The sequence below is a fragment of the Sitophilus oryzae genome, unplaced genomic scaffold (genome assembly GCF_002938485.1).
Source record: "Sitophilus oryzae breed Bouriz unplaced genomic scaffold, Soryzae_2.0 scaffold_1973_pilon_pilon, whole genome shotgun sequence".
Taxonomy (NCBI): Eukaryota; Metazoa; Arthropoda; class Insecta; order Coleoptera; family Curculionidae; genus Sitophilus; species Sitophilus oryzae.
The window spans coordinates 34,735-57,170 of record NW_022146694.1 but is presented as its reverse complement, the minus strand read 5'-3'; the positions used below and the strand labels follow the sequence as shown (position 1 = coordinate 57,170).

General features: G+C 31.5%; 2 protein-coding genes across 3 annotated transcripts; one reads left to right on the top strand and one right to left on the bottom strand.

Moving 5' to 3' along the window:
- Window positions 1–1,034: 1,034 nt before the first annotated feature.
- LOC115883617 (solute carrier family 66 member 2) lies at window positions 1,035–10,928 on the bottom strand. 2 transcript variants are annotated; one of them, XM_030901973.1, is made up of 5 exons: window positions 10,594–10,928; window positions 10,396–10,532; window positions 7,540–7,608; window positions 4,505–4,721; window positions 1,035–2,620 (listed from the first exon to the last, which is right to left on the bottom strand). In XM_030901973.1, exons 1-5 carry the CDS (start codon window positions 10,794–10,796, stop codon window positions 2,428–2,430), a joined length of 819 nt encoding a protein of 272 aa, XP_030757833.1. In that variant the 5' UTR covers window positions 10,797–10,928; the 3' UTR covers window positions 1,035–2,427. The 2 variants fall into 2 exon arrangements, with proteins under 2 accessions (XP_030757833.1, XP_030757834.1); XM_030901974.1 differs by lacking the exon at window positions 7,540–7,608 and having other exon boundaries at window positions 2,279–2,620.
- An 886-nt stretch (window positions 10,929–11,814) lies between these two features.
- LOC115883621 lies at window positions 11,815–20,660 on the top strand. Its single transcript, XM_030901978.1, has 7 exons — window positions 11,815–11,908; window positions 12,288–12,355; window positions 12,418–12,833; window positions 12,922–13,112; window positions 16,785–16,932; window positions 16,995–17,250; window positions 20,190–20,660. Exons 2-7 carry the CDS (start codon window positions 12,319–12,321, stop codon window positions 20,423–20,425), a joined length of 1,284 nt encoding a protein of 427 aa, XP_030757838.1. The 5' UTR covers window positions 11,815–11,908; window positions 12,288–12,318; the 3' UTR covers window positions 20,426–20,660.
- The last annotated feature ends 1,776 nt before the right edge of the window (window positions 20,661–22,436 follow it).

Below are 22,436 nucleotides of genomic sequence, written 5' to 3'. Positions count from 1 at the left end.
CTCAATATACTTTTTCCTACATTAAAGGATATTTTTTTAGAGTTTTATTTCTATGCCAACCTTGACGTCGTTTATTTTCGTATTATACAATATTATAAAGTAATAAATACTTAAGTTGGAATTATATTTAAAAAATTATACCAAATTTCAAGCCTATTTTCAGCGGATGGAATATTTGGAGCTTACTACTGACGCCCAGTTGGTTGCAACACCAAATCATATATATAACCGTGGATTCGTGACACCCTAAAGTTTGTAAAATAACTATAATTTCTATTAGGATTGTTATAGTTTCAATATGGAAGTGCGCTAAAAAACTGTTATATCTATGTAACAGTTGAAACTTGAAACTAACAGTTAACTGTTACATTTTTATTTAGAAATAACAGCGTAAAACAACAGGTTTCTGTTATATTTATCGATTTTATTAATAAGTTAAACAGTCAATATATAAAAAATAAATGAGTACATTTTAATACACATTTCTTATTATGACCATAGGAACATCCCAGTGTCTGTTATTTTCTATTTATTTAAAAATGTTTTTTTCTAACAAACAGCAATAAGGAGCAAAAAGTACTAATATATGATAAAACCAGTACCTTTGCAACCTCACAACACTTACAACCCTACAAAAAAAGTGAGATTGTTATTTACCCGCTATCGAAATTAAACTGTAAGCTTGGAAAATTTAGTCGCTCAGGGATCCAGCTTCATTGAGCTACAGATGACAATGAACTGTTATTTTCATGTAATTGTTTGGAACTAGCAATTGCGGTATTGTTGCGACCCTGAGAAAAATCCCCGTGGCGATGTGAGAGCTTGGAAGAACTTCGTAGCGAAGAGATCCCGTCTTCCCATCATGGGCCATCAATATCGGCGTACTGTTATTTTCATACCTGTTATTTTTTGAAAATAACAGCTGTTCCGAGTCTGCAATCACTCTATCCGCACTGTTATTTCCATATCTGTTATTTCTTGGCTTGGAATTACAACATCGCGAGCCTTCGATGTCGGCAAATTGTTATTTTTTTGGAAGCTAGTCATAGCTTGTCCACACTGTTATTTTCATAACTGTTAAATCGGGAAAAACAACAGTTAGCAGCGAGCTTGCTAAAATTTGGTTGTTTGACAAATCCAATTTTACATTGTGAGCTATAGATTTCAGCGTGCTATTATATATGTTAGTTTTTCTAAGTAACAACTGTGGCGAGCCTGCCATCGTTCTATTCGCACTGTTACTTTCATTTCTGTTACTTTTACGTGAGAACAAGATACCGGCTACACATCGCGAACCGTTGATGTCAGTAAACTTTTATTTATATAACTGTTATTTTTTAGAAGTAATAACTGCAGCGAGCGGTATCTGTATGTCCACTGTTATTTTCTTACCTGATATTTTTTGGAATTACAACATCGCGAGCCTTTGATGTTGGCAAAATTTATTTTTTAGAAATAATAACTGTTGCGAGCCAGTCATAGCTTGTCTGTACTGTTATTTTCATACCTGTTATATTGAGAAAAAGTTGCTAAAATTTGGTGGTTTGACAAATCCAATTTTACATCGCGAGCCGTTGATGATAATAAACATTTATTTATAATCTGTAATTTTTTAGAAGTAATAACTCTAGCCAGCGGTATCTGCAGGTGGACTGTTATTTTCTTATATTATTATTAGTTTATTGAAGTAACACCTGTTGCAAACTTTTTTTTAAATAACAGTTGGGAAATACCCGAACGTTAAATAGCATTGCTTCTCTAGGCAGGAAAAATATCGTTAAATAATAAGAGGGATTAACTTAGCTTTACCCACAAAAGTATATATGATCTAGTGTTGTAACAAATCTATTTTCACTTATTCACCAAGAAAAATATGTTTTGTTGTTTTGGCTACGTATCAATGACCACTACTGCCTTTAATCTAGAACCTTAGTCTATCATATACCCATGGCAAGCTGTACGGCTTGAAAACGTCCAAAAACGGAAGCACTAAAAGGAATCAACTAGAATCTTTCGTCATAATGTATGCCTGTGTATAAGCATGCTAACGTTTGCGCTCTTCTTATAAGTAACGTTGCTAGTCCGTACTTTCTTATCACCACCCGCATGACAGTCACCGTTAACATTTCTATACGTGTTCTCTACTACACAGTCGTTAGTATTGTCACCTGTCTCGAAATTAACACAACTCTCGTTATGCACCTCCGCACTAACTACTATGTTATTACTATTCTCCGAACCGGTACCGCTGGTACTTTTCAAGTCTTCCTGTTCGTTTCGGCACTTACCGTTACCCAAAGCGAACTCTAAGTTATCACAGCTGCCGCTGATGCTGTTATTCTCGGAGACCAGCTCGTTGACGACGGTGATTTCCGGTTGGCTTGGTTTGTGCTGCTTGGATTCGTCGTGAGTCCACATGATAATCACTCAGTCTATCCTGTGCGGCCCGAGTCGAGCGGTGTCCGGGTTGCCCTTGTAGATGTAGACTTGGAGGAGGATGAGCAGGTCGATGGCGACCTGCATCGAACCGCACACCCAGAACTGGAGAGGGGCGGATCGGAGCAGGAAGTATAAAGTCTTGAAGATATCACCGCAGGTCCACAGCACGACCATGGTCAAGCTGGAAAGGGAAAAAGTAGTAGGTAACGAAAAATACTAAGTAAGCTTTTAAAGGGACTGTTGGTTATGACTCAATAAAGTGGGACGAAGTGGTCACGGATTGTGTGGGAGTTAGTAAAGGTTATTAAATTAAACAGGTTGCCTCGTAACTTGACATTAGCCGCCATATTGCGCGTCATCGAGTAATACTTGTGGGTGGTACTTTCGTTTACAGCTTGATTACAAATATTTTTATATTGTTTTCCGTGCATTAAGTGGACTTTTCATGTAATAGAAAAGTTTTAGTGGACTATATTATTTTTAGTTTTAGTGTACTTAACGTATTATAATTGATGAACTAGATATTTTTTATTATTTGCCAAAATCAACCACAAGTATTATACACATGACTATAATATGTTGCACTAACCTTCCCCGACCCCCTAAAAGAAAACAATTAAAAAATAGTAAAATATACCCATCACTTTTAAACTAAGTGTTGCAAATTTGAGAGCGATTTTGTTTAAGCAAAAAATTATGGCTATTTCTTTATACCTCTTAGGTCTTTCACACACATAAATGGGGTAAAAAGTGTTTTTTTCTGTAAATTGAGAACCTCAAAATATTCGGAAATGTACTTTTTCAACCAAATCAAATAAATAATGACTAATTCGTCTTTTCAACTTTTTTGAATCCGCTATTTTGTCTTTATGAAAAGAAACACTAAATTAAGATCTTAACAACTGCAATGTCCAAATGTCAAATTAAGAGTCAATTGGAAAAGTGTGAGATGGTAAAAAATTTCTTACAAAATTAGATTAGATATACAGGATGGTCCGAACTGTATTCAAGACACTTCAGCAGCATGTTCTGTATATAAAAATAAGTAAAAAAGTTCGTATAAATGTATGTCCTAAAATGCTTAGTTTCAGAGATACAGAATAAAGAAAAAAACTATTTAAAATATTTAAATTCAACTATTCGAGAACACACAAGTTTTTTAAAACAGATACTTCTACAAAAATCGTTGACGTTCTGTTAAAATGACATTATATCAAGTTAAACTTCAAAATTAATAATTACTATCTGATAGCAATTACTTATGGCGATTTCGACTGGCTGCACTAAGCCGCACTCAATGCGAACTCGAACAGAATTACAATTTCGACTGGTAAGAGCAAAGCAAGAGCAATGTAAAATTGTGTTCAACTCGCGTCGCACTGACCCGGTGCGGATTGTTTTTTCGTTCGGCTGCATCAGAGCAGTTTCGTAAACTAGCACTCAGTGCAATAATTTTGGAACCGTAATACATGGTCGGTTCTGTCTAGTTCGCTCCAGCACTGTGCAAGTGCAACTCTTTGAGCAGTTGCTCGCCCTGAGAGCATTCGAATAGAACCGGTGCAGCCCAGTCGAAATCGTCACTAATAAGGCAAAACCAAAAGCCCCAAACTTTCTGTATGATTATTTTTAAATTTTACGTATGTTATGTTCTTTAAAATCAAAGAAGCGATTGCCATACATTACTAACATCTACAGATGCATGAGCAATACATTTATTTTTATTATATTTGTAGACGTATCTGTTTTAAAAAAGTAAAGTGTTCTCGAATAGTTGAATTTAAATATTTTAAATAGTTTTTTCTTTGTTCTTTGTATTTTTTTGCTTCCGACGACGGAAAGAGATAAACTTTCCGGAACGTTCAGCATTTTTTTCTTTGTTAGGCAAATTTGTATAACTGCAAACCTAACTTCTGACAAGTAGTTTCCGTTTGGGTTTAACGCAGAAGTGTTTACAAAAAATAACTATTTTATTTTGTAGATTTTTTTGTTGCAGTGGCGAAATACCCATATAGGATTTTTTGGAAAGACTTATTAACAGAGTATTACTTATACGGTACAAACATACCTCATGCCCTCTGTGGACTTGCTCCTGTAATTCTTGATAAGTTGGGGCACGCCGAGCAGCGCCTCCGTGAACACGGCCATGAATCCGACCAGCTCGACGAAAATCTTATACTCTATAAATATGTACATCAGCAGCGAAGCGAGTATCGTGAACACAAGCATACAATCCAGGTACGAATGAAAATCCGACCAATTCCAGAAGTTTTTCGCTTCGAAATCTACAACATAAAGTTAAACGATGGGTATACGACGTAATGAGAAAAAAACACATGCATATCCCTCTATGATCACATTCCAACAAAAAAAGTCAATCAATATGATTTTAATAGCACAGCACTGCAGCCTTAACAGCGCTTTCACATGCGACGGATCGTCCGTCGTGTTTTTTCAAGATAGCCGTCGGACGAACTCCGTCGGCCGGAGCATACGCGCCCATGTGAAATTGTTCATATAAGGTCTGTTCTCAGAAGAATCCCTGACTAGTCAGCACGTTTCTCATTGGTTAAATGCATAGAAACCTGATTGTTAGTCTGGTTTCTACACATTTCAACCAATAAGAAACGCGCTGACTAGTCAGGGATTCTTTTGAGAACAGGGCCCTAAACTCTTGGTACTTGCTCGAAGTTGCGGACGCTCCGTCGCGGACGCTCCGCTCCATTTGAAAGCGCTGTAAGGCTTATTCTTCTTAGTTATTACTCTGAATCCTTTTTATACCTGAGTGACTATTAATAAGCTTGATTATATCCATATATCCTCTAAAATAGTCTCTTAAGTTCCTTAAACATTGAACACGTCGCATTATGTTTTTATAATTAATGTTTCTTAGGTCTGTCTAAGTCTTCTAATTTCATCTCTTTATTACCTTTTTTAATTACAAATTCTAAATTAGAAAATAAAACAACCGATCGGATACCAAAAATAGTTTCGTTGAATCTTCTCATTTGAAAATATTGACAATATAAAAAAACGAAATACCGCCACTTTTTTTATTTAAATTTACAAAATAATATGTAGCATTTTAAAACATATCAGTGGGTCAGACTTCATAGAACACTTACACTTACTGTCCGCTAGATGGGTTAAATGTAGAATGTATTAATTAGTGTGGTCTCTGGGAAATAGTTGTCAACCATGTATGTCAGAGGTCCTGAAATGACGTTTTTTTCTTATGGCATAAACTCTCTTTAGACATATGTCACTCAAAGATATTTCTTCTGATCATATGATAGAAACCACAGTGCTACCAGAATAGATCTATCAAGAATACCAATCAATAGTAAAAACTATGATGATCAAGCAAATATTGAATTTTTCGCTCTTTGTAAGAAAAAAAAATATCTTTGTGTATATTCAATGAGACTGCAAAAAAAATGATGTCCACATTCAATCAATCATCCCCAACCTCCAACTAGTTTTTATACAGATTTATCTACAGTGTGTTGAACTTAATATGAAGACATCCACCTATGATTTTAATATCCCCACAAGTTTAATTTAAAAAATTAGTAAAAATAAAAGAATTATAAAAATAATTTATTTAAAAAGTGATTACACACATCATGACAAAAATGTATATACCAACCTGCATAAATATATAAAGATGTAAACCTTTATTCTTTAAAAGATAACAAAAAATTCAAAGTGGTGTCAACTTAATTGCAACATACTGTATATACTTCAAGGTATAATTTTTTTCTTAAAGTAATGTAATAATAAGCCTTAAAACTAAACGAAAAACGAGTTTTAATAACGTCACCATTTTTGAAATACAGGGTGGTCCTTAAATAAATATGTCAAGACAATTTTGAAGTTTTAAATTACATTACTTACATCCCAGTTATATCCATAAAAATAATATAGACGGTGTTGCATTTAAAAAAATTGAGATATAATATTTTAAATATTGTGATGTTAAATGTTGTGAATATCTAATAATTAAGATATTAATAACAGTGAACAAGAAACGATGATTCAGTGAAGTCATGGTAGGCTTTGAAAAAAAGTTGCTTTTGACGTAATAGTATAAACGTCAAATTGTTATTAGATCAACATTTTGATAGTCTTAGCAGCGTTTTTTATCTTTTGATTGCTTTTTCAAAATTCCAACAATTTCACCTACTTCAAATAATAAAGGAAAAATATGTTGGATTCTGATCATAAAATTTTGTTGGATTCTGATCATCCAGTCCGGAGTTATTAACATTTAAATAAAGATAGATCTAACCTTCCACCACCACTTTATTTAAGCAGATAGGGGAAAATGGTTCTAACAAAGAAAATCCAAAATTTACTGAAGATTATGAAGCTATTATTTATAGTACCCATTATCTAGGCAAAATTCTGTAAAAATTCTATTTTCTTATTTTCCATAGCAGTTACGCCCCCTAGCGGCTGTTTTACAAACTTGAAAGTAATTTCTCATAGCCCGTTTAGTTATAAATATTTTTTTCCGTAAGCCCTACGGCTAATACTTTCCGAGATATAGCCGAGAGCTATTCTTAGTGGGACACCCTGTACAGGAAAATGAGGAGTGCATTTAAAAAATAAGACTTTATCATACCTTTTTTTGATGACACCCTGTATTCAACAAAATATTTTTAGAATATGCCCCTTTATAAACCATGCAACACCTGTGTAAAAAGATTTTTTTTGTATATTTGGCAACGAGGACGATATTGGACTTCCTCGCACTAATGGGCCACCCTGTATATTTTTTTAATTTCTGCTTAAATAAAAAAAATAATAAGTTAATACAGCAAAAGGAGATATTAATAACAAATGCTATATTTTGTTTCTGTTTTAAAATTATGTCAAGAAATCTAGCCCCAGCCAAATTAATTCCACATAAATGTACTTTAGGACCACCCTGTATAAATTATGTGCTTCACACCAGATTAATAACGCCCCTCGATGAAAATGAACGAATCGAAATACGAACACAAAACTTAAAAATAATATGTTAGTATCATTTTTCTTGGGGGGTTAGTCGAAAGCAGAAAATTTAGATGGATAAGCAGAAGCGTGCAGGCCAATTACCACAGATACGTTGAGGAGGGCGAGGCTTTGCGGAGAGAAGTTTTAATCTCTTTACTTCTTGGGTATTAGCTGCCAAATAAAAAAGTAAGCATCAAAAAAATTGAGCCAATTTGTAAAATAAAGTAATTTATACACATATAATAATCACTCTATGTGATAGCATATTATACCGTATGATCGAAAAAAAACGGCGTCAGCGATGGCTATGAAATGAAGATGGCTGTCATTTTATATGTAGGTAAATTTATATGGGAAATCATCGATAGTCATTTCCCAGCCAACTGGACGCCGTTTTTTTTTCAGGTAAAAGACACGAAAAGGTAAAAGACACGAAGCTTTTTTTATTTAAATATAAAAAAGATAGTTAAGTATGTTGTTTCTTCTAAAATGATGCTATTTAGAGCTTAAGTAATATACAGGGTGGTCCAAACTGTATTCTGGAAATTTCGGCAGTATAAAAATAAGTAAAAAAGTCCGTATAAATGTATGTCATAAAATGCTTAGTTTCGAAGATACAGGGTGGTGAAGTTTCATTTTTATTTCAATTTTTTCCAAATAATTTAAGTAGGTAACGTCAATATTTGGATGAAAATTGGTGTCTGGGAGTTCTTTAACGTAAGAAATTTGATTTTGATGTCATTATGACTCCCATTTGTAGAGGGCGCCACCTACATATTTTTTAAATGATTTGAAGAGTAATAACTTTTCGTCCGTAACTGTATAAAACTACTGAGTAAAAAAATATTCATTTACGACGTTTTTTACGTAAAAAAAGTCTCTTGGTATAAATCGCTACGAGTAATGGTTTTCGAGATACTTATTTGGAATTGAAATTATCAATACCTGTCATCATTGACATAAATTAAACATGTTGACTAAATAGTTATTAGACTGAAATCATAAATTTTAAGTGTTTTTGTGCCAAAAATTCAACAGAAACTGTTTTATCATCATTTTTTCGAAGAAAAATTTATTATTAATTTAAAAAATAAAAAGTTCCGAGAAAAGTTCTCAATTTTATCATTTTAGTCGTATAACTATCTACTCAACATGTTTATTTTTTGTCAATAATGACATGTATTGACTGTTCCACTGTTGAAATCACGGAAATATATATTTTTTCACTCATTAGTTTTATACAGGTACGGACGAAAAGTTATTACTCTTCAAAACAGTTGTTAAAATACATGTAGTTGGCGCCCCCTACAAAGAGGGGTCATATTGACATCAAAATCAAATTTCTCATGTCAAAAAACTCCCAGACACCAATTTTCATTCAAATATTAACGTTACTTCAGAAATTATTTGGAAAAAATCGAAATAAAAATGAAACTTCTACACTCTGTATCTCCGAAACTAAGCATTTTAGGACATACATTTATACGAACTTTTTTGCTTATTTTTATCTGCAGAATATGCTGCCAAAGTTTCCGAAATACAATTCGGACCACCCTGTATAATAGTAATTAAGAAGTACTAAATTAAATCATTAATGTTTGCTAATGAATAAAATTATTGGTATTATTTACAAGCTAATTAAGTAATTAGGAAGCTAAAAGGGTATAGATACAATTATTATATTTATTAAATACCAGAGAAATTCTATAAAACTACCATAGAATTAAAATTTTTAAGTCTATAAAAACTATCCATATCTATACAAGGTAGCCAAGCATTGTAAAAAAGATCCATTTGAGATTTTCTATTTGGGATTTTTACCTATTTTTTTGTAAAATACAGCGTGTCCAAAAATTATGCAGTCAAAGAACTACTATGTATTTTTAGAATCAAAATAAGTTAATTGCACACAATTTACTTCTATACGAAAGTGCTTCATTTGTCCTTTACAGTTAAAGTTCAGTATTACAAACAGTATGCTTATCATAAACGAACCCAGGTTTTACCTAATTTAGATAAGGATTTCCATTTTTTAAAATTTATATGTATTGAATAATTTTTTAAAATACCTACAGCACACAATTTGCCTACCTTTTTTTACTTAATATGAGAATTGTCTCATTGAAAGATATATTATCTAGTAACAACAAATTTGGGGATGTAGTGAAGATGTTTTTTTTTGGAAAATAAAAATTATTTTTTGATATACTTCACCAAATAAAAAAAATAATCAAAACATAAAGTTGAATAATAACTACAACAATTTAGTTCATAAAATACTGGGTGTTCCATTAGAAACAGTGAAGAAATATAATACAAAATATAGGTTTATCCAACCCTGGAATATTTTTTTTTTAAATGTATTTTTTGTATTTTGAAGTGGAATATAACATATTTTTTTAATATAATTAGTTCAAAAATGTATATCACTTCATAAACCACTCAATAAAGATTAGATATGACAATACAGTAATTACTGAATAAAAATGTTAATTTCTTTTTAAACATGTGTAACCAATGCTAACATAGTTTATAAAAAAGATGTGTAGAAATTTCTAATTTAAGCCTTAAAATGGAGCTTTTTTGTAAAACTGAGATACCTTGTATAGCTACTAATAAATCTATTATGAAGAAAAATAGAGGGCCCTTTAATTTATACATTTTTTAGAAAGATTTAAACCACTGAAATTCTATAGAAAATACTAGTTTAGTTTTATATCTATCTACACTGTAAATGTACTGTAATATGCTTTGACCTTTCCATCTATGATAATCTCGATTATCAAAAATAGTTGATTTATATGGACTAGCTTACACAAAAGGATTATGTTTTACTAAAATTAGATTTCCCTGTCGCAGTCATTTACATGTGACCTTTGAAAATATCAGGCTTAAAAGTCAAAAGTTCAAATTAAATACTACAGAAACAGAAAGATATTGTTACTAACAGAGTCGTACCTGTAAAAATCCTTTGCCTAGCCTGATGCAGCTGATTCTTGTTTCGAATTCTAACACACAAATGGATCATTGCGAACATAGTAACGTTCATTATTAAACTTTGAATTAGAAGTGGGTATTCAAAATGTTTTCCAAACCTATCAATAATGAATGTTTAAAAAAAAGGTTCAGGGGTTTATTTTTCACATAATTAATTACCAAAACATTATCCTTAAAGTATTGGCTATAAGTAGGGCTAAACAAACTAGCAGGGAAAAACCTTCAGCATCTTTGGTTCTCTTTATTTGCCTGTATTGGGGTATATATGGAATTACACCCCCAATTATCATAGCTCCGGCGCTGACCCAGCCAACGACATGCCCAACGGTCAACGACAACTCATCAGAGATTACCCAATCCATTCTTGAAAATGCTTGTTGAAACTATTTACACGTTTTCACATAATTTTTACAACAAATTAATTGAACAATATATTTTCAACATGACAGACACAGATCACAGATTTTTTAAATTGTCAGTGTTCTGTCTGTGGTTCTGTGTTCTGTCAACTATTGTCACTGTCATATGACTGTCATAAAACCACAGAAAATATAAAAAGTTTCAACCGTTTTCGATTACTAAACTTGGTTTTATAGATATCATATATAATTATAGTCATATATTTTATTTTTAAGAAAACAGCAATTGTATATGATTTTTTCTTCAACCGCATCAAATAAAATGGAACAAGTTCTCGTCCTCGAATTAAATTGTTTTTTTTTTTAAATTTGAGAATGTTTATGCTCCTTTACTAACCATACGAATAATAAACAAACTTACACTAATAATATTAAAAAATTGTAATTTTTTAACCGGTCACAAAAATATAACCGAGAGAAATCGTCCAAATCTTTTCTAATTTAATTAAATCATGTTTCTATTGCTCTGCCAGATAATTAATAAAATATCAACTATAGCAAGCTTATCACGATAAAGAATTATCCGCTTCCGTAAAAAAGTACATAATAATCCATAAATAAACAGTAAATGACAACAAACATGAATCATTAACTTTAATAACCGGAAAAATACCTAGAAAATATCCAATATCCAATTAATCCAAGTTTCTGGTGCGTATAAAAAAACAAAAGAACAAAAGTCAACGTCATCAACAGACTTTCTACTGAGAACTTTCAATTTATTGAACGGTTAACAATCTAAGAATACTACCAGTTTTAAATTTATTAAGATATACTTTTTAATAAACTCAAAATTCTACAATCTATACAGAAATTTAAAATAAGCAGAAAAGTTATTTAAAAATGAAAAAATACCGCCATATTCTTTTATATCTCCTAACCAAAAGTACTGTGACGTCATGAAACCATTCTCCGACCGAGTTTTTCGGTACCCGAGGTATTGATTGGTTAATAGAAATTTCTTTAAAGAACGCTTCGTCGAAAAAAGGTGTGTGAGGAGTGCAAAGCCGAGTCTGAAAAAGGTTCTAAAATAGTGTTTTTATCCAGGATTACAGGTAATTATACATATTTATTGTTTTATTAGACGTTTAGAAGTGACAAAACATATCTATGTCTTGTTTAAAACGTCAAACTAACCTGAAATTGACAATATTGACATGACATTCGTTGACATTTACTGAAATTTTTGTCATCTATCATCCTAATTCAAAAATTTCCTTATTTATTTGTTTATTTCACCCCTTGTGTAACAATTTTGTTCGTTGTTAAAGTCTTGGGCCAAAAAAAATGAATCCTCAAACCCCTCCCTTTTTCGTCGACGTCAGCCATTGCTACAGCGTTGCCTTACGCAGTTTACAAATTTTCTATATTAAATAATGACATAGTTATGTACTTTGTTATTAAACATTATAACATTAAAAACAATGTTTATAGGTGATAAAAGGGCAAACTACGTTAGAAAAACATGTCGTCTTCGCCTCAGTATGAGATACAAGAAGCAGGTGAGTACAATGCATGTACTTATATAACAGTAAATTTATAGCCATTTATTTCATTTGCCTAGATGCACAATATGTTATTACGGAACAGTCAAGATTTCAAACAAGTAGTGCTGAAGAGAATGAGTCTGCTTCTGATGAAGAGCAACAAATTCTCTATACACAATATGAGCCTACTTATGAGACCCAATATGAGACCTATTTACCAAGAACAGTTAAAAGAAGAGGTCATTTACCGAAAGATTCTGTAAAAATTTTGAAAAACTGGCTGTATGAGCATAGGTTCAATGCCTATCCAACAGAAATAGAAAAGCACGTTCTTTCACAAGAAACAAACTTGACTGTTTTGCAAATTAGTAATTGGTTTATTAATGCCAGAAGAAGATACTTGCCAGATATGATGCGGAGGGAAGGATATGATTCTATGCAGTATACTATCACTAGGAGAAGAAAGGCACCATCAAGGAGAGGCTCAGAAGAGGTAAAAATGTCTACATTACTATTTTTATTCTAACATTGCAAAAAACTTGATTTAATTTCTTTTTTTCTTAAATAATTTTTTATCATAGGTGTTGTATCAAAAAGGAAATAAAATAATGCGCCTTCAAAGAGTCAAAAGTGTTGGGGATGGTGAAGAATATGAAGACAACGGTAGTGAATATCTTATTGGTGAAAATGGAGAAATTATTACGGAGAAGAGGTTTAATCCCTGGAATGCTGATATACATTATGGACTTACGGTTAATCCAGCTGATAGGAGGTATGTATTGATCAAGAAAAACTACTATAATGTTTTCAAAATTCTATCTAACAACTGTTTATTTTGATGATTTTAATTCTATAGCTTTGAAAGTTATTAAAATAATAATATAGGTAGCTTGCCACTTTTATTTAGTACTTTGAATAAAAATCAGTAAATTTTATATGACGAAAAACTTGAACCAACCGCACTTTTTTAAACTGCATACTTTTAATCAAATTTGTGACTGAATTTTTCATTTGGCAACGTTGCCTAAGTCGCGTAGTAATCTTGCTTAAAAAAGTAGGTTTTATTGGGTAGTTTTTTACATTGTATGAAAACGTTTACAAATTAATCAAGTTTCTCTAAAAACACTGTTAATGACCTTTGTAAAAAATAGATCTTAATTTATTTCGCTATGTTTGGTCACTTTATTGATAATATAGGTACATTTTTATATGTAGAAATTTAAATTTAGGCAGAAATAATAGACAATATATGCTGGGAAGAAAGACATATTATCGCATTCTGTTTATTTTTTTACGTTTATGACGTGTTTTTACATATTTTTACATATTTTTACTGTTTTTACGTTTTTTTCCTGCATTATATTACAAGCGAAAACTAAGTTTGTTTAATGCCATAAACATACTGAATTTCAATGAATTATTTCAATATATAATGTCTTTGGGCCACCCTATACAAAATGGGTCTTAAATAAATGCAAATATTTTTAGCGGTGGTATATTTATTTATTTATTTATAATAAATATCTTTCTTGATGAGAAAATTAATTTCTTGGTGAGAAAATTGTTTTTTTTTTATTTTTTGGAAAAAATCTAGTGGTTTTCAAATTTTTTTTCCATTTTTTTTTATTTTCAAAGTAAAATATCTGGGCTATTTATCTCGACTTATATTTGAAAAACGACATGGAGAAAATATTTTTTCTTTATCGAGATCTACCAGCCTTGCAAATGTTTGCACTTATTTAAGACTCTCCCTGTATAACTAAGTAACTTTGGCTGTATTCCGCTGTAAAACCAGCTTAACCAGGTTGGTACACTATAGTAAGAGTCGGGTCCTGAAAAATATCGGTTTAATACGCAGCAGTTTGATAAAATAGTAGAAACGTCTGGAAATGTCAAATATTGACGTTTTTTGAGTTTCAATATTTCTTTTCATTTCATGCTTGATTCGTCTTTTCAATAGAGTTTAATGTCGAAAAAATAATTTGTAAATGAGCTGTTTAAATCGTCAGTTCAAGTTATTTTACAACAAAAAAAATTGAAGGATATACAGGGTGGTCCGAACTGTATTCCGGAAAGTTCATATAAATGTATGTCCTAAAATACTTAGTTTCGGAGATACAGGGTGTAGAAGTTTCATTTTTATTTCGATTTTTTCTAAATAATTTCTGAAGTAACGTCAATATTTGGATAAAAATTGGTGTCTGGGAGTTTTGTGACCTAAGAAATTTGATTTTGATGTCAAAATGACTCCTATTTGTAGGGGGCGCCACCTACATGCGGTTTGACTGTTTTGAAGAGTAATAACTTTTCGACGGTACCTGTATAAAACTACTGACTAAAAAATATACATTTCTATAACATTACGTAAAAAAATGTCTCTTGGTAAAAATCGCTACGAGCAACCGTTCTCAAGATATTTAAAATGGAAATAGTCAATACATGTCATTATTGACAAAAAATAAGCACATGCGTTGAATAGAGTTGTTTGACTGAAATAATAAATTTTTATTTTTTTAAATTAATCATAAATTTTTCTGCGAAAAAATGATGATTAAACAGTTTCTGTTGAACTTTTGGCACAAAAAGATTTTAAATTTAAGATTTCAGTCTAATAACTATTTGGTCAACATGTTTAATTTGTCAATGATGACAGGTATTGATAATTTCAATTTCAAATATCTCGAGAACCATTACTCGTAGCGATTTTTACCAAGAGACCTTTTTTATGTAAAAAAAGTTGTAAATGTATATTTTTTTACTCAGTAGTTTTATACAGGTATGGATGAAAAGTTATTACTCTTCAAACCAATTAAAGAATATGTAGGTGGCGCCCTCTACAAGCAGGAGTCAGATTGACATGGAAATCAAATTTCTCATGTCCAAAAACTCCCAGACACCAATTTTCATCCAAATATTGATGTTACTTCTTAAATTATTTGGAAAAAATCGAAATAAAAATGAAATTTCTACACCCTGTATCTCCGAAACTAAGCATTTTAGGACATACATTTGTATGAACTTTTTTACTTATTTTAATCTGCAGTATATGCTGCCGAAGTTTCCGGAATACAGTTCGGACCACCCTGTATAGGGTTGTTCACCACATACTACACAGAGTATTGTAGCTAAACGATTAGATTTTTACAAATTGGAAGTTTTGGGTTCGTTCAAGGATTATTAGAGCTACAATTTAAAAATAATTTTACAAGATACAGAGTGTCCCAAATATGTAAGTAAAAAATTTTATAGTTGTTTTTTTTTTAAATGGACCTCGTATATTATTCTATTTTTAGATTCTACAATTGAAATAAATATAAATTTGATTAAGGTTTATCACACTTAAACCTTACCGTTTTTGAAATTTTTTCAATTTGGTGAAATTGCAGTAAAAATTTTAAGGGTTTATTTCTCCAAAGGTATCAAAGTTTTTAATACTAAGTAATTATTTACTGAGGTTTATTTATTGTAAATATAAGAAAATGCATTTTCTACGAAACTTGAAGAGATAGGGAAAAAATGGTATAATACAATTTGATAGCCAATTAAATTGTGCATCTGATTCACTTAAAATATACAGGGTGTTCTATTTGAATTAAACAAGTTATTGCCATTTAAATCTAGTAATTATTTAATATAAATTTTTGGATACTCTGTATAAGGGTGTATAATTTTTATTATTGCAACACAATATCTGATCAATAAATAATCTTCAGTAAATATTTAGTTTTAAAACCTTTAATACCCTTGGAGAAATGAAGCCTTACATGTTTTACTGCGATTTCACAAAATTGAAAATATTTCAAAAACGGCAAGGTTTAAGTGTGATAAACCTTAATCAAATTTACATTTATTTTAATCATAGAATCTAAAAATAGAATAATATACAGGGTGTTGCATTTAAAAAAATACAACTATAATATTTTTTACTTATTGGGACACTCTGTATCTTGTAAAAATATGTTCAAATTGTAGCTCTAATAGTTCTTCAACGGACCTAAAACTTACAATTTGTAAAAATCTAATCGTTTAGCTATAATACTCCGTGTCGTATGTGGTGAACAACCCTGTATAACCTTGCAGTAGTTGCAGTGCAGTGGCGAAATACCCATAAAGGATTTTTTTGGAGAGATGAATCCGCCACATAGGTATAGACATTTTTTACAACCCTGTATAATTTCAAACAAAAAAAAAGCCTTTTTTGCGCTGGTTAATTTGGTGACAATAATGGCAGATATTTTTCAGGAACTGTGTTCTTTGATAATCAAAATTCCAGCCAGTTCATAGAAACAAAATAGAAAACCTTAACCAGGGTTGCAAAGGAATACAGCTTTTAAATAGTCCTCTCCCCTTTCCTTTTAAAGCAATCATCTTGTGTATTTTTTCACAATAATTAATTTACACCATGTATATTATTAATATGAGATTTTTTTGTATTTTTATCTAGTTCATCTAGTATTGAAGGAACTCCAATTGCGAAAAGCAGTACACAGACCGTTACAAAACAGCCTACATTTGCCTCAAATTTGGTTATGGTAAAAACAGCCTCCGGTAAAAACGTAATCCTAAAAGTGGTTCCACAAGGAAGCGGTAATGTGAGTCTTCCTAACCTCAAATTTTAAATATCTTTATTAATTTATTATATTGACGTGTTCAGTTGCCCAAAGCGGTTATTCTGAAACCAGCAAAGATCATTAAGAAACCGGTTGTACAAACTCAAGTCGTACAAGAGGAGGAACAGATCCAAGTGTTGGAAGAGGAAGAAGTGGGCATCGACGAGAGCGAGTTTGCGTGTCAGTCTTTGAAACAGGAGATTTTTGTGGACGATCTGGCAACGTCCGAACCTGACGAATCGCTGGTGCACGAAGAGGAAGTGATTCAAGAAGAGGAATACATAGAGCAGGATCCAGAAGGTAATTATTGTTTGATTAATAGAGTGTTTATATTTTATGTATGATATGATAGCAAAATATAAACGCTATATCACCACAATACACCAAAACACTTGTACTTTTACACAGGACGCGCATTTCGCAGGTCATCAGCAGGTCATTATAAACTAAACTACAATCTACAATTTGAGCGTTTATATACTCGCTCAGTGGGCACCGAGTGGGCGTGGCAAGATCTAGCCAATAGTAGTAGGAACAAAGAACTTGAAGGAATTGGACCGTTGTTTCTGTTCATACTATCTTTACATTTATTAATTCTGATGCTTTGATATGCATCTAATCGCCTGCAATTTGAGACTTGTTTAATTATTTTAAATTATTAAAATCTATACATGTACAACGCAAGATTTATCCGGTCTACCATATCTTATCTGAGCTAAATATTTAAATCTAGTTAATATTGATCTTCTAGTTTGCCCAACATATTTCTGATTACAATCTTTACAAGAAATTTTATAAATACCCGACCTTTCCAGTGGAGGTGTTTTATCCTTTGGATTACCTAATAATTGTTGTAATTTATTATTAACACTAAACACAAGTTTATAATTGACATTCTTAAACATTCCTTTTAGACCACGGGATAACTCTCATCAAACGGTATTGAAAAATATTTTGACGTATCTTTCTCCACTTGAAAAGTCGAATTTTCAGAAATCCTTAACCTATACCTACGTTTTCTAATTATTTTATCAACTAGTGAAGGAGAATATCCATTACACTCAGCTACATTCCTAATGTAATCTCTTTCTATTTCATATCTTTCGTTGGACAGTGGAAAACTAAGTAATCTATGAACTAAGAAATTTAAACTAGCCATTTTATGTTCAACACTATGATATGATTTATTGGGAATATATCTACGTGTAGTGGTATTTTTCCTATAGATATCAAAATTGCCTGGAATTTGAGCGTTTAATAATTGAACTTATCTTTTTTATTTCCGGAAATATGGCGGAAAACTTAAAAAAACTGAAGTCTGTATAAGTAGTTTCTCTTAAAAAATGCATAAAGCTTGATTTTCATGCATCCGTTGTCCGACGATACGTTGATACAATATTAATTTTATTGGTAGAATTTAAAGACTTTGATTGGTTAGAAAATAACGCAGTTTTTAAATTTATTGCATTTTCATGCCTCCGTTTATCGGATATACGTTGGTGTGATTTTATATTTTCGTTTCCATAACGATTTTGCTATTTTACTTATATTTTTATTAAGGTTAGATTAAATTTGTCAAAAAAGTGTCAAAACGTAGAAAATTAATTTTCTACGTGTCGTAAACTCTAAATATTATTTATATATAAATTTATAAGTAAAGGCGCGAATAGTCAGACGCTAAATTGATTTATGTGGTAGATGGAAACTCAGAAAACTACTTCTCTTGCTTAGTATGAAATAAATGAACCAATCTCGAAGCATTTCTCACGCTTGCGTAGTTCAAAGCTGTTGAACGAAAAGGACCGACTTATGTGGATTTGGTATAGTTCCATCTCAAAAATTTGGCTTCAATTTCTGTTCCTTACTAGCAATATAGCCCTATAACTAGCGTGTACCAGCGACTTCGTTCGCATCGAATTAATCATTTGTAATGGTGATGATAAAGCAAAGCAAGAATTTCCATTAACATACAAACTGGATAAAATGTTCTCACATTTATGTCAGCATGAGAAAAAACAATATGGCGATATTATTATATAACTTGGTAATATTTGAGAGGTAGTTTCATCTCGTTGGAATTTGACTTTCGAAAAATCCGTTTGCCAAAAATAAGCTTTTTACGTCAAGTAGTTTAAGCAGAATCGTGGTTAAGAAATTACCCAACTTTTTGGAACACCCTGTATGATTTTTAAAAAATTTCAAAATGTGTAAAAAACCAAATAAATTATGCTTGTCTAAGCGTTTTCCCGAAAGACTAACCGTTTTTTAAATAACAAATATTGTAATATTTGAGGGGCGTTTTCACCCTCTTGGAATTTTAGATTCGAGAAACCCCTCCTTATCGAACCTCTACACCCCACAGTCAATCCGTTTGCCAAAAATCAGCTTTAAACGTCGAGCAGTTTAAGCAGAATCGTGATTACTCAATGGTCATATTTTATGAAACATTCTGTATAAATTTATAAAAAATCTTAAAATATGTAAAACAACAAAATAAAATATACGTGTTTAAGAGTTTTTCCGAAAAACTCACCGGTTTTTAAATAAAAAAATATTTTAATATTTGAGGGATAGTTTCACCCCCTTAGAATTCGAGTTTCGAAAAATCCCTTCTTATCGAACCGCTACACTCTAAAGTCAATCTGTTTTCCAAAAATCAGCTTTTTACGTCAAGCGCTTTAAGCAGGATCGTGATTAATCAATGACCAGATTTTTCGAAACACCCTGTACACATTTTTAAAAAATCTTAAAATATGTAAAAAAACAAAATAAAATATACGTGTTTAAGCGTTTTTTCGGAAATTTTACCGTTTTTTAAATAAAAAAATATTGTAATATTTGAAGGGTGGTTTCACCATCTTGGAACTGGAATTTCGAAAAATTCTTTATATCGAACCTCTACACCCTAGAATCAACCTGTATACCAAAATTGAGCTTCTTACGTTGTGTGGTTTGAGTAGGATCGTGATTAATCAGTATGTCAGTCACTTAGGGATTTTATATATTAGTATAGATAACTGCACTAACTAAAACGCAAAAAACTAAAATACTTAAATATTATGACAAAACCAAGATTTTAATATTACATTAATGCGGTCAACGTGACGGCGCGGCGCTGCGCCGACGTGAAATACATTTGATTTCCGCTGTTGAAGCGCTGCGGTCGGAATTTGTTGAAATCAACTAAAATGCACCAAGCCTGTACTGCACTAAGTCGACACCTTATATAATTGTTACAGGTGTATTTGAAGAAGAGCTGGTTCACGTCCAAGAAGAAGAGGAGGACGAGTCGCAAGACGAAGAGGTGACCATAGACGAGCACACGTTCCTGAGCGAGAACATTTTCTGCGAGACTGTCCATTCCGAATCCGACGAGGTCGGAGTTCGAGAGGTGTGCGTCAACGAGGTCACGCTAGAGGAGGAGGTGAACGAGGTAACTATAGAAGAGAGCAACGATGTCGCTGTTGACAATTAGATAAAATATTTATTTATGAGTCTGGAGAGGTACCGCAACAATTTAATTTATACATTTTTATTGATACAGAATTTGTAATGTTTTTGTTTTTCGATTAGGGAGGAGTTTGAAATTGTAGGTTGCGCAGAGTGTTTTAGAATAAAAGTAAAAAATTTCCTTTATTTTGTTCAAGGTGATATATTTTTTAAATTAAAAAAAAATCACCCCATTTTTGTCGTATTATTATAGAAAAAGGGTTTGTGATACTTAAATTTCAAAATTATTGAATTTTTTCCTATTTTAGGTTATTTTAAATTTAATTTATCAAAAAACTTTTTAAAAATACGAAACTTTCAACATGTTTTTTTTTTCGCTATATAACTTTATACAGGGTGCTACAAATTCGAGGTACGAGCATTGGTAACTCGGAAACCGTAATAGATACGAAGATGGTTAAATTGGGGCAAAGTTGCGCCTTGGGATAATCACCAAGATGGCATCAAAAAAGTTTCAAAAATTTCAAGGATTGCTGAGTTTTTTGGAAAAAAACGGATTTTTTTGAAAATCAGTTTTGCTTTTTTCCTGTCGTTACTTTTTAGAAAATCAAAAAAACAATTGCACATTCTCATGGCCACTTTATTAGGGCTATCTGATAGTATTTTTAGATTTTTAAATTAGCTGATAATTTGTGAGATACAGAGGCCAACTTAATTTTTTTTAAATACGGACCTGCATTTTTTATTTCAGGTTTTGAAAGAATTTGGTCTCCTGAGTACAATGATATGCCACACTATACTATTTTTTTGTTTTGGGTATTTTAAACAACAAAACTATTTAATTATAATTTAAAATAATTTCAAGTCCGACTCTGTTTTTTTAAATTATATAATCTGATTATATTCATCGCAACAATATTGATCGGCGCTAATTAACATTGAATTAGGAAAATCCAGCCAATAGAAAGAATTCAAATAAATAATATCCAGGTCAGCAATTTAAAGATATAATTTTATAACTTTTTTTTATTGTGAATTTGAAATCTCAGTGGACGATCTAATAATATGCATAATATTAATGGTAGTTATAAGTCAACTATAATTATAAATAAGTCAACTTCTGCAGACTACTTTCTAATTCCCTACATGTTTGAAAGGGTTACCACCCTTCCTATTGTACAAATTTATTATTCATTCAATTTTATTTATAGCTCTTTGGACATATCTTCTTATACTTCCGAATGCATTTTGTACTCTTTACTGTAAATGTTGAAAAATACGAGGTAAAATATTGATTTGGTTTGGTTTGGATTTTTTATTACATTTGATTTTCTATTCAATGTTTTACCCCACATCATGTTGTCACGTTTGAAGGCTTATCAATATTATAATGATGAATAGATTAAATATTTAAAATAAACAGAACCGGACTTGAAATTAGTGTAAATAAATTGTGGTCAAATGTTTGAAACAAAAAAAAAGTATCAAGTGTGGCATATCGTTGTACTGAAGAGACCGAGTTCTTTCAAAATCTTAAATAAAAAATGCAGGTTGTATTTAAAAAAATTAAGTCGGCCTCTGTATCTCAAATTATCAGCTAATTTGAAAATCTAAAAATACTGTCAGATAGCCCTAATAAAGTGGCTATGAGAATGTGCAATTAGTTTTTTGATTTTCTAAAAAGTAAGACAGGAAAAAATAAAATTTATTTTCAAAAAATATGGTTTTTCCTAAAAACTCAGCAATCCTTGAAACTTTGAAAAAAATTTTGATGACGCCCCAATTTAACCATATTCGTATCTATTATGGTTACCGAGATACCAATGCTCGTACCTCGAATTTGTAGCACCCTGTATACGTGTTTCTGGGTCGAAATATACCACCACTAAAAATACAATATGATCGAAAAAAAAAACGGCGTCAGCGATGGCTATGAATTGAAGATCTTGGTCATTTTAAATGTAAAATTGTATGGGAAAAGTCAATATCGTCATTTCCAAGCCAACTGGACGCCGTTTTTTTTCGATCATATGGTT

Bases quoted from the DNA above. Each gene is read 5' to 3' on its own strand.
- LOC115883617 (XM_030901973.1), bottom strand. From the start codon at position 10,796: ATGGATTGGGTAATCTCTGATGAGTTGTCGTTGACCGTTGGGCATGTC. The intron at 7,609-10,395 runs GTACGACTCTGT...TTTATTTGGCAG, and splicing joins TAGGCAAAGGATTTTTACAG to CTAATACCCAAGAAGTAAAG. The intron at 4,722-7,539 runs GTAATTGGCCTG...TTTATGTTGTAG, and splicing joins CCCTCCTCAACGTATCTGTG to ATTTCGAAGCGAAAAACTTC.
- LOC115883621 (XM_030901978.1), top strand. From the start codon at position 12,319: ATGTCGTCTTCGCCTCAGTATGAGATACAAGAAGCAG. The intron at 12,356-12,417 runs GTGAGTACAATG...TCATTTGCCTAG, and splicing joins GTATGAGATACAAGAAGCAG to ATGCACAATATGTTATTACG. The intron at 17,251-20,189 runs GTAATTATTGTT...TAATTGTTACAG, and splicing joins CATAGAGCAGGATCCAGAAG to GTGTATTTGAAGAAGAGCTG.